The following is a 16,160-nucleotide window of genomic DNA, read 5'->3' on the forward strand; positions in this document are numbered from 1 at the left end:
GCAATAATCCTATAATGTCAAACCAATATAAGTTTGAGCATTAATAAACCAGAGAATTGTATACTTGAATATTTGAATGTACATACGGTTAAGCATTCGGAAAACATACGGTTAACCTTTTACGCATGCCGTAATAGTGCTAAAAATTTCAACCCCTCCTCGCCGGACTATTTTGAAATCTGCAGTGTTGGAACCTTGAAAGACGCGAGAGGGTGGAAATTCATGAGGACGTGGATCCTGACTTTTTCTCGGCGCGCACTGTCGGGGGATGGTAAATATTTTATTACAGCAATACATCCGGCTGTCGTCTCTTTTAGAACCAAAGTTTGCATTTGCATATACAAGTTTGCGTGGCTATTCACGGTTGGTAGGTACATGTATAAGTATATTAGTGTTCTTCTCTGGAATTGATCGTAGTCGAGGTTGACACTCGGTAAAGAGACACTCAGATTATCCAATGTTTTGCGGGTGGTGACGGGAACCTAACTTTATCCCGTGTATTATGTTGGGAACTTGCAAAAGGTGCAAAACAAAAACGGTTGTCTCGGCTTTTTCTAACAACAACGCTGGGTGAAATTACTATTAAAAAGGCAAAGGTGTTGATTATGAAACTCGGAAACTGTATGCATAGGGATATTAGGAGTTCTCGGTTACGACGTATAACACAACAACGAAAATGCGTACCTCAGGAAGCTCGTCTGGCACTTTTCCCATCCAACTGAGCGACAGGATGTTGCAGTCACACTTAGCGTTGTTATTTTTCTCAAAATGCAAATGCATTTTTGATTCATTTGTTTCGTAATCCCATGTAACTTGTAATTGAGAATTGTCCAATGTTTCAAAGATATCCCAACATTTTTAGCAATTTCTATGTATAGTATTTACGCTTCAATGATACGAGGCGCATACATCATCAGGTGTTGGAGTAACGGTTTCACCCTACAGAGAGAATCATCTCCCTGAATGAGAGCTTGTAACGCACCTCCGCGAGTGCCGGGTTCATTGTTAAAGGATCCAAGTTCGCTAAGTTTGATATCACTTACAATAGTTCGTTTCTTAAAAGCTTAATGAAGCCGTTCGTTTGCCGCTGATAAAATGTATTATTTTATTCTCAAGTTATCTCATGAAATTGTTCTTACGATATAACTTTAGGTACGCGCCCTTCGGGAATCGAGAAATTAAAAAATGTATTTTTTATTATTTTCGGTTGTTCGAAACTACTAAATATTCTCGTAGAAATTTAACAATCGGGCATTTCGCGGGTCCTTGTTAAAGCTTGCAAGCTCACAAAATCCGCGCTGTCATTTGTTTCGCACTGTGGCCGCCATTTTGCCGCCGCGTATCGCCTCCGCCTCGCTCGACACTTTTCACTGATATTTCGCAAAGTTCGTGAGCTTTACACGCGGCCGAGTGTCAAACTGAAAGCTCGCTGTAAAGCAAGCTCTCCGGTGATTCTACGGAGTTGCGCCTGTATTGATTGTCGGAACGGCTTTCGGCCGTCTGGCGAACAAAGTGCGAACTATTATCACTTCTGATACGGCGAGTGCCGCTACCTCGATATAAAGCCAACTGCCAACAAACCTGCGGCATTTCTAAACGCTAGGCCTTCCGTTTCGTTGCGACCTCATTAAATTTTTTCGAATGTGTAATATATCCATGTATGACGCTTCCATTGGATGAGAAGAAAAAATTACCAGGGAGAAATTCCGATTTTTTCAGTTAATCTGTCGCAAGGAAAAAAAAAATAGAATGCTGGACATTATCGTATTTATTTATATAAATATTTTTTTATTACTTATATTTGCTCCCTACCGATCCAATGTTACAAAATAAAAGTTCAATAGATGACACGGAGTTGTTTGTGGTTTGATACTCATCAAATTTTCTTACTGTTATGGGTCAATTACCCTGCACACCCACAAGTTGGATTCCGATACACTGTGGGAGAGAAAACGGGAACGTTTATTTAAATGAAACGAAATTCACACTCGTATCTGATGTTAAAAAAATTCTGAAAACTTTAATTTGATCAGTCTAACACGATCTGTCGATGAAGCTCTTATTCAATAACAGATTTGAACTCTAGGACGGTTTTTTTCTGGGTAACAAAGCATATATGAATTTTACGAGATTGCTACATTGTTATTACGTTCTTACTTCAAACTATTATGATAAATAGGTGAAATAAGAGTACAATACAAAGTATCTCAAGTACCGGTAAACTAAGCTTTGTTAACATAAAATATCCAGCTATTTACAATTGTTACAAAACACTTCAACGGTATTAGGCATATGAATGCATTTGGTGGTCCATGCTTCTTGCATTCATTCATTACGAGTTTAAATTCCTCGTTGCTGATGACTCCAGGAGCCTCTGTCAGTCAGTCAGAATAGCTCACTCGCTACCATCAACATTGTTAGGCACTGTCATCAGACAAATTATTTGGGTCAAAATCCAGATCATCCGGATCATCGTCCAAATCAAGATCTTCCAAGTTTTGAAACAGACTTTCATCCACCTTGACTGCATCTCCTTTAAAAGAAAAATAAACTATGGAGGTCGATCGGATCGACAAATATAAATATGACGAAGCTCATATTATGAATACTTCAAGTTCGCGATAGCAGATAATTTGAAAATTAGTGAATGAGGACTGAAAATACATACCGTCTTCCAAGAACTTCAAATCAGATTGATCTAATGTTTTATCTGTCATAAAGAGCTCTCTTCCAGTCAACTTTTTCCCTTCACGCTCCGCAATTTCACGTCGTTTTGTAATTCCCATTTCATCATCGAACTTCTCTTTCCAGGTTAGAAACGTCTCGACAGTAACTCTTGTTCCCTCAAATCTTTTCTGCAATTTTAAAAACATTAAAGTTGACCAGCGCTGTTGATATGCAATTGTAGAAATCGGAACAACAGAAGTGCAGCATGGTGAAACAACTTAGGTTTAAAATGTATGATACTAATATATAATAAATTATTGTTTTTACTCTTTCTGCCTCTTCTTCCTCTTTCAGTTTCAAGGCAGCACTTTCTTCCCTATGCATTTTTATTTTGTCCCACTGAACATTGAGCCATTCTTGCGCAGCACTAACGAGGGTGAAAACCATAACCATGCCTAAATTTTCATTCATTTGCTCCGCTAAGTGTTCTTTGAGTATCTGTTCGTCACCATCCTCAAAGTTTTCTTGATCCTCAATATCTACGACTAGTGGCTCATCAGGATATTTAGCTGTGTAAGTAAATTCTAGTCGACAAGCTAAACCATTGCTTGTCTCTAGTTCATGTTCTTCAGATTTAATTGGGATTGAAAATTTGTAGAAGGGCTGCTTTGCTATAACTGAAACCAAACCAAAAGCATGTTTTACTTCACATTTTAAATGTTATTCATACCAAATGTCACGACACCGTACAGTAATTTCAGTCGAGTTACAACAGTCACGCGAGAGTCGATCAGAAAACTTGTGCAGCTCCGGCATGGCTCCGGTGAAATCGTACGAGTGAGAATAAATAATTCAAATTATTTAATATGAAACGTTTACTATTACAGAATATATTTCTCTAATTGAAAATCTTCAACATTCTACATATGAAGTGATTAAAAAAAAATAATGAATGAGTTTCAATTATTTCACAAATTCTCACATCGTCAAAGCGCATTGATAAATAACTGTTTAATCAATATTACAGCCGGCAGAGTTGGAAATTTAACTTCATCATCATTAAATTTTATAGATAAGATATAAATAGTGTGCCATAAATTTATTTGTCAGTGTATGCGAAAAAAATTTCGTGTTTACATGCCGTTCCAGGAGCCCTTGTATACGACAAACTTGAAGCAATATTAATTTGATAAATCTAAGTACATATCCATTGTTTGTTATTTTGTGTCTGCTAATTATCGTGCGTACAGTGATTATTCTGTGATTCAATAAATAATAGGTTATGTTAATAATGCCGCAAAAAGTGACGAGTATAGGTTATGTTTTTAACGTCGAGGCATGAACTTACTTTCCATATCGCCACAGTATATGGAATCGAGCGCCTCAATTTCATTAACCTGCTCGTCTCTGTAATCCATTTTTTAATCCCGTTGTCTCCCTCTCACAAATCAGCCAGAGCGTAAATATTTTTTATATGAAAACCAGATTTTAACCTAAACCCATAGTGACAATTACCGGACGATACAGAAGATAGGGGATAACAGATGGGATATTATCACGGCTATTAGAGCACTGGAGAGTGGAGCTGTTGGAGTAAGAAAACCGTAAGGGAAATTTGAAGCATAAAAATTACAGTGTCCACCAGCGGGCGCTGCTAGTAAATATTTTTCCACGGTTTATTTTACATTACGGAAAGACTACATTTCTCATTGCAACACAGATTCATTTTTGTATTTCATATAATATAATATGTCTCATTCATTTTGCAGCACGCAATCATTGTAAATAATTGATTTACATCATTTTTACAACTAACTATCGTTTGATTATTCATTAAAATTTATTCACTTTTCCAATATATTTAGCATCTCTAGGACGCTGAATTTATTTTTTCAGATTTTTACAACGTCAACATTCAGCTACAAATATTTCGGAAAAATTTTAAAGTACGTCGTATTTAGTTCCAATTGTTTCAAAAATGTTTTTATAGATATAAGTTAATACAAGGACTCAAAGTCACTAAAACTAAGTTCTGCAGCAGTCCTTTACATACTGCAATTAAATTTTTCAATCTGTTACCAAACGAAATAAAGAGTTTACCTATATTGACCAAGTCAATTACATATAAATTGAAAAAATGGTTAATCGGCCACCCTGAGCATCTATCAACGCTTTAGTAGAATATATCCGTCTTTCACTTTATTTGTAAAATTTAATACTCGAATTATTTAAAAATCTTATAAAACATGAACTAATGGCACTTCCATGCTTTTCGCACAATTAAATCTACAAACTGTATGATTTTTCTTAATTTTAAAATTAAATTTAAAATTGTTGAACTGGCATTGTTAGATTATATGCCTTTTCACTCTTCCCGAGCCTATGCACAGGAAACTTTAAGTTACCTCTATAGGACTATAAATGTACTTTTGTATATTACTTCTGTATATTATGTATATTTATATTTTCTTGGGAATAAATAAATAAATATTTTATTTAATTTTTTTGCTTTGCTGAGCACCTTTAAAGTTATGAGGTAACAAACGAAAATCGTCGTGCATTTGCGCTCCTGAAATGTTCCAATGGTAGAGTTGAGAACTTATTGCAGAACATCAGAGAGTTACCAATTTCGACGCGATGCTGGCTGCATTCACCTATACTTAACCCGTGTGTACTTACCGACTTGTCAGCGATACAAGAAATTAATAATGAGAATAAATTTCTGACAAAATTCGTAGCAAAACAGTGATTTAATTAAAGTATAAGTACCCGAGAGAAGAGTGTATACATAGATTATGAATAATAATAGATCAGATATCATAATGATGTAAAGAACCAAAAGTACATATGTATATGCGGTCCATGTACGATATTAATATATATGATCCATTTACGATTAATACGTGATGCATGCTATAAATTTTATAATTTTCCAGGAGACTAACTAGATGATCTACAATAATATGGCTGTAATATGAAAATAGAAGAATTATTCATTTTGAAATAGAATTCTATTCGACACGCGCTCGATGTATTCCATGACATTGATATTCGTGATTATTCCAACAACTGTTCATTTGCTCTCTCGATCTTGAATTTTCGTAGGCATAGAATCGAAACGCTGTTTGAGCTAGTTGCAAGTGAAGTATTACGTTGGGTATAGAAGCAGAATTGTTTTTGAGAAGTAAGTAAGGAAAAAAATTCAGAGTAACTATAATACATGACGAAAGAGCTAATTGTAGTCAAGATGAAATGGATGCTCCGTATATAAGACAGTATTTAACGCAGTGTACTGATATACAGACCTAAAAAGATGATTGTCTGCGATTTTTTTTTTTGACAGGGAGAGATAGAAATGAGCTTCGTAAAACTACGAGTGTATTTTAACTAGCACTTGAAAGGTACGAGCAAAAATTGTTTTCATTCAATTGTCGCAGAACGGCAGCGTTATTAGCTGACCCGTTAACTGAAGAATATATCTTTAGTCAAAGGCTGACAATCGAAGGGCAGAGCCGCTTAAATCGGCAGGAAAGATAACGTGCGTATTTCTTGTCTGTAATGTGAAAACTAAAATCATTATAAGTCTTGTCATATCATACATCATACATCATACATCATGTAAAGTATTAATGTTCGATACCAGAGTTTGGATGTTTGGATGTTCAGAAAGTGACGTCAGCCAAAATTTTTTTTTCTCTTTACATCATCGATCTATAGTAATCAGCTAGCCGAATTCCTCAGTTTGGAAACAATCGCGCAGTAGAGCGGACGTAAGAAAATCGAGCTCCGCAGATTTCGAGTACCGGGTTCTCTACCTCCTGGATTCTGGGCTCCGGGTCCGCTTCCTCCTGCACCTCGAGTTCCAGGATACGCGCTGCTTAGTTTCTACGCTCCAGGTCCGCTACCTGGTGGAACGTGATTTCTATGACGAGCGCTCCGTAGTTTTCGGGCTCCGGGTCCGCTTCCTGGTGGACCTGAAGTTCCAGGACAAGCGCTCCTCGGTTTCTACGCTCCAGATCCGCTACTTGGTGAAACGCGACTTCTAGGACGACCGCTTCGTAGTTTCGGCGCTCCGGGTCCGCTTCCTGGTGGACCTGAAGTTCCAGGACAAGCGCTCCTCAGTTTCTACGCTCCAGGTCCGCTACCTGGTGGAACGCGACTTCAGGGACAAAAGGTGGATGAGGAGGAGGAGGACGAGGAAGACTAGGAGAATAAGGTGAACGAGGAGGACGAGGATTTATGCTTGGTGAGTTTAACAGTTTCATAATATTTAGTGGCAATTGTAATTATATTTCATCTAAAATGTTTTGAACTTGTCAGGTTTACAATAAATTATTTCAATTCATTTTTGGCGGAAGCCCAGATTCAATAGCTATCGATGCGCTGATAAAATTTCTAGAATTTTTTCTAATTCTCTCATAATAAATCTTCTTGGTAAGCTGTGTCAATAAAAAAATTATATTAATACTTACACGATATTTTTGAAGTGTACTAATGCTTGAAATATTTATTAGTATTCGAGGTATAACCCGAGGTGGTCAGCAGTGGTCGTTGCAGGTGGTTGGTGGTGGTTGTGGGTGATCGAGGTTGACGAGGAGAAGGACGAGGATCTGTGCACGGTGAGTACAACATGTTTATAATATTTAAAGGCAATTGTAATTATATTTTATCCAAAATTTTTTGAACTTCTCATGTTTACAACAAATTATTTCAATTCATTTTTCGTGCAAGCCAAAATTCAGTGGCTATCAATGCGTTAATAAAATTTCTACAATTTTTTTATAATTTTCTCATAATCTTCTTGGTCAAATCTGTGAATGAAAAAATTACATTAATCCTTACACAATATTTTTGATGTGTTCTAATACTATAAATATTTATTAGTATTCGCGGTGGTTGGCTGTGGTTGCGGGTGATCGAGGTGGACAAGGAGGAAGACGAGGAAGACGAGGAGAACAAGGTGGACGAGAAGGACAAGGATTTGTGCACTGAGAGTATAACATGTTTGTGATATTTCATGGCAATTGTTATTATATTTTATCTTTAATTTTTCAAACTTGTCACGATCACAACAAATCATTTCAATTCATTTTTCGCGCGAGCTCAAATTCAGCAGCTATCCATGCGCTAATAAAATTCCAATAATTATTTATAATTTTCTCATAAACTTCTTGGTAAAATGTGAATATCAAGAACTTATATTAATCCTTATAGAAGATTTTTCATGAAATATTGTATATATTATATACATTGTTGTATATATATTGTATAGTATTATATATACTTGAAATATTTATTAGTATTCGAGGTATAACCCGAGGTGGTCAGCAGTGGTCGTTGCAGGTGGTTGACGGTGGTTGTGGGTGATCAAGGTGGACGAGGAGGAGGAGGATTTGTGCATTGTCTAAAGTATTGAATAAAGTAGGAGTAGGAGTAGGAGTAGGAGTAGGAATAGGAATAGAAGTAGGATCAGAATTAGGATCAGGAGTAGGAGTAGGAGTAAAATCAGGAGTAGGAGTAAGAATACGAGTACGATCAAGAGTAGAAGTAGGAGTAGAATCAGGAGTAAGAGTAGAATTGGGAGTAGGATCAGGAATAGGAGTAGGATCAAGCGTAGGAGTAGGAGTAGAATCCGGAGTAGGACTAGGAGAAGGAGATTACCATACCCTACCCTACCCTTTCCGCCCCTACCTTCCTCCTATACTCCTACTTCTACTCCTACTCCTACTTCGACTTCAATCTTACTCCTACTTCTACTACGATCTTACTCCAACTCCAGATCTTACTCCTATTCCTACTCGCACTCTTGAACCTACCCCTGATCCCACCCCTATTTCTAATGCTAATTCTGAACATTAATGTTACGGAATATGTAGATTACGTGTGAAATTAAATCCCATATTGAAACGAACAATTCTTTTATTGTCATATCATAGCCGATTATAGTAGATAATTTAGTATGTTTCCTAGCGAATTATAAAATTTATAGTTTGCATCACATATTGATCATAAATTAACCATATATATCAATGTCGTACACGGACCGCATGTACCTACATTTATACTTTTTGGTCTCTGCATCATTATTACATCTGATCTATTTTTATCCATAATTAATCTATGTATACATTTTTCTCTCGGGTACCTATACTTGAATTAAATCACTGTTTCGCTACGAATTTTAAAAGATATTTATTCTCATTATTAATTTCTTGTATCGCCGACAAGTCGGTGAGTACACACGGGTTAACTATAGGTGAATGCAGCCAGCATGATGTCGAAATCGGAAACTCTCTGATGTTCTGCAATAAGTTCTCAACTATACCGTTGGAATATCTCACGCACCAATTTTCGGTTGTCACATCTAAGCCCATGAGGGCAACTGTCTTTATATTCTGCATCCAATGGTAAGGCTAGCCCCTTTGTATTTTTGGCGAAAATTTTCGCGATTCTGAAAAGTGCTGGAATGAATTCTTTCATGCACTATTCCGACGTAATTTTGCGAGAGAAATCGATTGGGCACAGTCCCAATACGCTGCGATCAACGCATCGAAAGTTACAGCCAAAAAACGAAAAGCTGTGATTATATAAATCCTTACGTAATGTTTTTGATGTGTTCTTATACTGAAAATATTTATCGCTATTCCAGGTACAATCCGAGGTGGTTATCGGTGGTTGTTCGAGGTGGTTGGCGATTGTTGGAGGTGGTCGGAGGTGGACGAGGAGGAGGACGAGGAAGACTAGGAGAACAAGGTGGACAAGGAAGACAAGGATTTGTGCTCGGTGAGTTCAACATTTTTATAATATTTGATGAACTAGGATCAGGATCAGGAGTAGGATCAGGAGTAGGAATAGGAGTAGGATCAGAAGGAGGAGTAGGAGTAGGATCAGGAATAGGATCAGGAGTGGTAGTAGGAGTAGGAGTAGGATGAGAAGTGGGATCAGGAGTAGGAGTAGGAGTAGCAGTAGAAGTACAAATGGGAGAAGGATCAAGAGTAGGTGTAGGATCAGGAGAAGAATTAGTATCAGAAGTAGTCAACCACCTCCTCCCACCACCGACCACCTTCGTCCTCTTCGTCCACCTCGTCCCGGTCCTCTTCTTCCTCCGCCGCCTCGTTGTCCTCGTCGTTCTCGACTTCCCCGACCACCGCCGCTCACTTCCAACCACCGCCAAACACTTCCTACCCCCTTCTGCCCCCACCAAACACCGCCAACCATCTCCGTCCACCTCCTACCACACCCTGCCGCCTCTTTCTGCTCTTTTTAAATCATATTATTTACTCAGAGTAATTTTAGTCAGGAATTTTCTTAACTGGCGCTTACATCTTGATCATTTCTCTTCAACGTTGTAATTGCAAGATATAACTAATTTGTCATATTCCGCGTTGCAGGAAAGTCCGTCAATGGAACGGTCTGCTGACTCCGAAGGATCTCTACTGGATGTGGATGAAACTTTGGAAAGAAGTAAGGAGGTTCTAGGATCACCATTCTACGAAGAAAGTAATAAGATCAAGAATTCTTAACTTGTATACTAATATCACCTTGTCTTCATTTGTATCAAAACCTCTATGTTTGCACGGTCTTGATTGAAGTTGGAATTTCATGTTGACAATTGATTTCAGAACTGCGTCAGCTGTCAACTGGCCAATTAACAGAGCTTCTCGGTGAAATGGAATCCTTGGTCGGAGCGCTCAGCGAAACTTTAATAGCTGAATATTATTATTATTAATATTAGCTTACTTTTGTAAGTATTTATGAATATAGCCTCCATGAATATTCATTGTTGGTATGTAAGGTCTGGCAACGTACCAACTTTCTGTAAGAGATGTTGAGGATTTTCAACACAATTATGTTTTAGTTCTGTGCCCCACCTAGTGATCCACTAGTACATATCCTCCGACGTGACATCGCTGTGCTACGTATAAAAAAGAAAAGATTTATTAAGATGCAAATTGCTCCTCTCTTCTTGCCATTGTGCTTTCAGCCATTGTTGTGCTGTATGTTGAAAATATAGAACAGTTTATAAATATAGAATAACAGGTACAGCTACGAATACAGCACTACAATAAATCTTGTAGAAATGAGCTCTCATTGAGATTTCTCTGTATTTATAACTCGACGCGAGAAGGCAAAAATCAATGTAATGCCATCTGTAAGGTGATTGGACTCGTATTTGCACTACGAGAACTCGTTGGGCATTTTGCGGTGAAATTTCAAAAATTGTTGTACAAGAAATTAAATAACTATAAAAATGGATAAAAAATATTATCTCCAATAGTGGCTGTAGCTAATACAGCTTTAACCGTATATTGATTATGTTAATGATCTATTGTGACAAGATCGGAATTAGATAAGCTCTCTAAATACTCTTTTCTAGACTATTAATTTATATCATGTATATGTAAATGTATATTTCTTCAGTTTATAGAATCACTGCACTAGGATTACCCTTGCCATGTTTTATGGCGCGCTTGTGTAATTTGTATATTATTAACCTTACGTTTTACTCTATTTGCGACAAGTTGTGAGTGTTTCTAATTTCTTGGCAATTATTTATGTACATGTATGTGTATATATGTATATATATACTTATGCATGTGTATATATATATATATGCACATATTTAAAACTAGACTTTTACAATAAACACAGAGTTTTCAGTATATTCACATACATATTTCTGTGTATAGGTATACTTGAACTAAAATATCCTTATTTCTAATACGGAGTTCTTCGTAATTCGCATTTGTTCTTGTAACCCAATGTCCTACAAACATGTCTCAAAGCCCTGTTGACATAAAAGCAGCTATTCGATAGAAATTATAGTTTATAGTTTACACAGCCCATTGCATGATATTTCATTATAAATACATATGTTTCAATGTATTTAGGAATAACTTATCAAATGTACAGAGGTCATGTGCAAATAATAAATGAATTGATTCGACCGCAGTTTGATGTATTCATTAGAGCTTTAACAATAAATTTAAGCTTTGTTACTTCTTTTATTTTATTATGGATAATCAAAAACATTTCCGACTATTCGTGCTGTGGAAGCATGGGGATTCAACCAAATGTAGCAAAAGATTAGAAACAGTGTATGTAGAGTACGGGTATTTTTCTAATAATGCAAATAGAATAGAATACCACGCCTTGCGAATTAGCTTTCCAGACAGAGATGAATGATGAATTTTAAGGACTGCATTATCGTTGTTGAATACTTTATGGCTCATGGGAAAAGAAAATCTGTAACGATAAAATTGATGCACCGGATCATCGTCGACTTTAACTTTTAAAATGTCCTACCATTTTCGAACGCCTCCTACCTCCCCCTGCCACCTCCGACCATCAATGGCCACTTTCGACCACCCCCTATCACCTTCTGCCAGCGCCGAGCACCTCCTACCATTTCCGAACACCTCCAACCATCCTATTTACCTATATTACTAGATTAGCTATGATATGAGAAGAGAAGAATTATTCATTTCGAAATGGGATTCTATTCGACGCGCGCTCGATGTATTCCATAACATCAGTATTCATAATTATTCCAACAACTTTTCATTTGCTCTCTCGATCTTGAATTTTCATAGGCATAGAATCGAAACGCTGTTTTAGCTGGTCGCAAGTGAAGCATCTGCGTTGGGTGGAGGAGCGGAATTGTTTTTCGAAAAGTATTCGGATGGAAAAAAATTCAGAGTAACTGCAACACATAACGGATGCGCTAATTCTGAACGAGATGAAATGGATGCTTCGTATATGAGACAGTATTTAACACTGCGTAGTGATTTAAAGACCTAGAAAGGTGATAGGGGGAGAAAGAACGACGCTTCTCAACACTTCGAGTGTATTTTAACACACATTTGAAAGATACGAGCGAAATTTTTCATCATCCAACTGTCGCAGAACGGCAGCGTTATTAGCCGACCCGTTCACTGAAGAATACATCTTCAGTCAACGGCTGACCATCGAAGGGCCTAGCCGCTTGAGTCTGGAATCGGCAGGAGAGATGAGGTGTGTATTTCTTGTATGAAATGTGAAACCTAAACTCATTATACATCATATCATATCATCATACATCATACATCATACATCATACATCATACATCATACATCATACATCATACATCATACATCATACATCATCATACATAGTATCAAAGTTCGAAACCATAGTTTGGATGTCGGATGTTCAGAAAGTGACGTCACCAATTCAAAATCAGCTAGCCGAATTCCTCAGTCGGGAAACAACCGCGCAGTAGAGCGGACGTATGAGAGTCGCGCTCCGCAAATTTCGAGTACCGGGTTCTCAACCTCCCGGATCCCGCGCTTCGGGTCCGCTACGTATTTCGAGTACCGGGTTCTCAACCTCCCGGATCCCGCGCTTCGGGTCCGCTACGCGGTGAAACTCGATGTCCAGGATAAGCGCTCCGTGGTTCCTGGTTCATGTTCACAATAAATTATTTCAATTCGTTTTTCGCGCAACCCCAAATTCGGTAGCTGTCAGTCCGCTAATAAAATTTCTCGACTTCCAGGATAAGCGCTCCGTGGTTCCTGGTTCATGTTTGCAATAAATTATTTCAATTCGTTTTTCGCGCAACCCCAAATTCGGTAGCTGTCAGTCCGCTAATAAAATTTCTCGACTTCCAGGATAAGCGCTCCGTGGTTCCTGGTTCATGTTTACAATAAATTATTTCAATTCGTTTTTCGCGCAACCCCAAATTCGGTAGCTGTCAGTCCGCTAATAAAATTTCTCGACTTCCAGGATAAGCGCTCCGTGGTTCCTGGTTCATGTTTACAATAAATTATTTCAATTCGTTTTTCGCGCAACCCCAAATTCGGTAGCTGTCAGTCCGCTAATAAAATTTCTCGACTTCCAGGATAAGCGCTCCGTGGTTCCTGGTTCATGTTTACAATAAATTATTTCAATTCGTTTTTCGCGCAACCCCAAATTCGGTAGCTGTCAGTCCGCTAATAAAATTTCTCGACTTCCAGGATAAGCGCTCCGTGGTTCCTGGTTCATGTTTACAATAAATTATTTCAATTCGTTTTTCGCGCAACCCCAAATTCGGTAGCTGTCAGTCCGCTAATAAAATTTCTCGACTTCCAGGATAAGCGCTCCGTGGTTCCTGGTTCATGTTTACAATAAATTATTTCAATTCGTTTTTCGCGCAACCCCAAATTCGGTAGCTGTCAGTCCGCTAATAAAATTTCTCGACTTCCAGGATAAGCGCTCCGTGGTTCCTGGTTCATGTTTACAATAAATTATTTCAATTCGTTTTTCGCGCAACCCCAAATTCGGTAGCTGTCAGTCCGCTAATAAAATTTCTCGACTTCCAGGATAAGCGCTCCGTGGTTCCTGGTTCATGTTTGCAATAAATTATTTCAATTCGTTTTTCGCGCAACCCCAAATTCGGTAGCTGTCAGTCCGCTAATAAAATTTCTCGACTTCCAGGATAAGCGCTCCGTGGTTCCTGGTTCATGTTTACAATAAATTATTTCAATTCGTTTTTCGCGCAACCCCAAATTCGGTAGCTGTCAGTCCGCTAATAAAATTTCTCGACTTCCAGGATAAGCGCTCCGTGGTTCCTGGTTCATGTTTGCAATAAATTATTTCAATTCGTTTTTCGCGCAACCCCAAATTCGGTAGCTGTCAGTCCGCTAATAAAATTTCTATAACTTTATAATCTTCTCATAATCTTTTTGGTAAAATATGTCGATAAAAAAATTATATCAAACCTTACACATCATTTTTGATTTGTTCTCACGCTGAAAATATTTATTAGTATTCGAGGTATAACTCGAGGTGGTTGGCGGTTTTCGTTGGAGGTAGTTAGGGGTGGTTGCGGGTAATCTCGGTGATTCAGGACGAGGAGGACGAGGATTTGTGCCGGGTGAGTGAAACACGTTTATAATATTTGATGGCAATTGTAATTATATTTCATCTGAAATATTACAAACTTGTCACGTTTACAATAAATTATTTCAATTCATTTTTCGTGCAAGCACATATTCAGTAGCTACGAATGATCTCATACAATTTATTATATTATTAATTATTTATTTAATCAATTACTCAATTATATTAATCCTTACACAATATTTTCGATGTGTTCTTATACTGAAAATATTTATTACTATTCAAGGTATAACCTGAGGTGGTTGAAGGTGGCCGGAGGTGGACGAGGAGGAGGACGAGGAGGACGAGGATTTGTGCTGGGTGAGTAAAACACTTTTATAATATTTGATGGCAATTGTAATTATATTTCATCTGAAATATTACAAACTTGTCACGTTTACAATAAATTATTTCAATTCATTTTTCGTGCAAGCACATATTCAGTAGCTATGAATAATCTTATACAATTTATTATATTATTAATTAATTAATTAATATTCTTATAATATTTAATGGCAATTGTAATTATATTTCATCTGAAATATTACAAACTTGTCACGTTTACAATAAATTATTTCAATTCATTTATCGTGCAAGCACATATTCAGTAGCTATGAATAATCTTGTACAATTTATTATATTATTAATTAATTGATTAATTACATTAATCCTTACACAATATTTTTGATGTGTTCCTATACTAAAGATATTCATTACTATTCCAGGTATTACCCGAGGTGGTCGGAGGTGGACGAGGAGGAGGACCAGGTGGACGAGGAGGAGGACGAGGTGGACGAGGAGGAGGCGGGGTGGGTCGTGGGAGAGGACCTCTCCTCTCCTCAGAGGAGGGGTGGGGGAGGGGGAGGGAAGGGGGAGAGGTGGGCGGGGAGGGGGAAGGGAAGGGAAGGGGAGGGGAGGGGAGGGTGGCGGGGAGGGGGAAGGGAAGGGAAGGGAAGGGGAGGGGGGGGCGGGAGGGGGAGGGAGGGGGAGGGAGGGAGGGAGGGGGGAGGGCGGGTGGGAGGGAGGGCGGGAGGGCGGGGGGGGGGGGGGGGTGAGGGAGGGAGGGAGGGAGGGCGGGAGGGCGGGAGCGAGAGGTGGGGGGGGTGTACTGCTCTATTAACTCTAACGGGCTCGCATCGACATCCGTCCTCCACTCTCTCCCTCCCTCCCTCCCGCCCCCCCCCCCGCCCTCCCGCCCTCCCGCCCTCCCTCCCACCCGCCCTCCCCCCTCCCTCCCTCCCTCCCCCTCCCGCCCCCTCCCCTTCCCTTCCCTTCCCTTCCCCCTCCACGCCACCCTCCCCTCCCCTCCCCTTCCCTTCCCTTCCCCCTCCCCGCCCACCTCTCCCCCTTCCCTCCCCCTCCCCCACCCCTCCTCTGAGGAGAGGAGAGGTCCTCTCCCACGACCCACCCCGCCTCCTCCTCGTCCACCTCGTCCTCCTCCTCGTCCACCTGGTCCTCCTCCTCGTCCACCTCCGACCACCTCGGGTAATACCTGGAATAGTAATGAATATCTTTAGTATAGGAACACATCAAAAATATTGTGTAAGGATTAATATAATTGAGTAATTGATTAAATAAATAATTAATAATATAA

At 38.9% G+C, this 16,160-nt stretch overlaps 2 protein-coding genes and 3 long non-coding RNA genes across 13 annotated transcripts in view; 3 read left to right on the top strand and 2 right to left on the bottom strand.

Moving 5' to 3' along the window:
- Tusp (WD40 superfamily protein Tusp) overlaps positions 1-1,428 on the bottom strand; it is a 47,005-nt gene extending 45,577 nt beyond the window's left edge. For 4 of the 5 annotated variants that reach the window (XR_006882405.2, XM_046619251.2, XM_046619248.2 and 1 more), the window contains exon 1: positions 685-1,427. Coding sequence is in view for 4 of the 5 variants with exons in the window: in XM_046619251.2 (XP_046475207.1) it covers positions 685-780 (96 nt within the window). In the remaining variant the exon portion in view is untranslated. Of the gene's footprint in view, positions 1-684 lie in introns of all 5 variants that reach the window. The other variant, XM_046619249.2, reaches the window with a different exon arrangement.
- Positions 1,429-1,753: 325 nt separating this feature from the next.
- Positions 1,754-4,227, bottom strand: LOC124215637 (RWD domain-containing protein 1). Of its 2 annotated transcripts, XR_006882409.2 has the most exons (5): positions 4,016-4,227; positions 2,995-3,344; positions 2,669-2,855; positions 2,259-2,533; positions 1,754-1,938 (listed from the first exon to the last, which is right to left on the bottom strand). XR_006882409.2 is itself a non-coding variant. In XM_046619258.2 (4 exons), the coding sequence occupies exons 1-4, from the start codon at positions 4,083-4,085 to the stop codon at positions 2,418-2,420; spliced, it is 723 nt and encodes a 240-aa protein (XP_046475214.1). In that variant the 5' UTR covers positions 4,086-4,227; the 3' UTR covers positions 1,754-2,417. The 2 variants fall into 2 exon arrangements, 1 of the variants encoding a protein (XP_046475214.1); XM_046619258.2 differs by having other exon boundaries at positions 1,754-2,533.
- Positions 4,228-6,849: 2,622 nt separating this feature from the next.
- LOC138190542 (uncharacterized) lies at positions 6,850-7,642 on the top strand. The gene is made up of 3 exons (XR_011176575.1): positions 6,850-6,913; positions 7,182-7,286; positions 7,552-7,642. It is a non-coding gene; the product is annotated as an uncharacterized lncRNA (long non-coding RNA).
- A 1,683-nt stretch (positions 7,643-9,325) lies between these two features.
- LOC124213765 (uncharacterized) lies at positions 9,326-11,752 on the top strand. Of its 3 annotated transcripts, none has more exons than XR_006881964.2 (4): positions 9,326-9,450; positions 10,059-10,167; positions 10,290-10,411; positions 10,526-11,752. It is a non-coding gene; the product is annotated as an uncharacterized lncRNA (long non-coding RNA). The 3 variants fall into 3 exon arrangements; XR_011176574.1 differs by having other exon boundaries at positions 10,290-10,375; positions 10,526-11,750; XR_006881963.2 differs by having other exon boundaries at positions 10,290-11,752.
- An 809-nt stretch (positions 11,753-12,561) lies between these two features.
- Positions 12,562-14,887, top strand: LOC138190713 (uncharacterized). 2 transcript variants are annotated; one of them, XR_011176788.1, is made up of 3 exons: positions 12,562-12,681; positions 14,454-14,561; positions 14,814-14,887. It is a non-coding gene; the product is annotated as an uncharacterized lncRNA (long non-coding RNA). The 2 variants fall into 2 exon arrangements; XR_011176789.1 differs by having other exon boundaries at positions 12,616-12,681; positions 14,462-14,561.
- The last annotated feature ends 1,273 nt before the right edge of the window (positions 14,888-16,160 follow it).

This window comes from Neodiprion pinetum, chromosome 3 (genome assembly GCF_021155775.2).
Source record: "Neodiprion pinetum isolate iyNeoPine1 chromosome 3, iyNeoPine1.2, whole genome shotgun sequence".
In the NCBI taxonomy this organism is placed as follows: Eukaryota; Metazoa; Arthropoda; class Insecta; order Hymenoptera; family Diprionidae; genus Neodiprion; species Neodiprion pinetum.

Coding starts and splice junctions, on each gene's coding strand:
- LOC124215637 (XM_046619258.2), bottom strand. CDS start 4,085: ATGGATTACAGAGACGAGCAGGTTAATGAAATTGAGGCGCTCGATTCC. Junction 3,345..4,015: donor ATACTGTGGCGATATGGAAA/GTAAGTTCATGC, acceptor GTTTGGTTTCAG/TTATAGCAAAGCAGCCCTTC. Junction 2,534..2,668: donor TTTGAAGTTCTTGGAAGACG/GTATGTATTTTC, acceptor TTTCTTTTAAAG/GAGATGCAGTCAAGGTGGAT.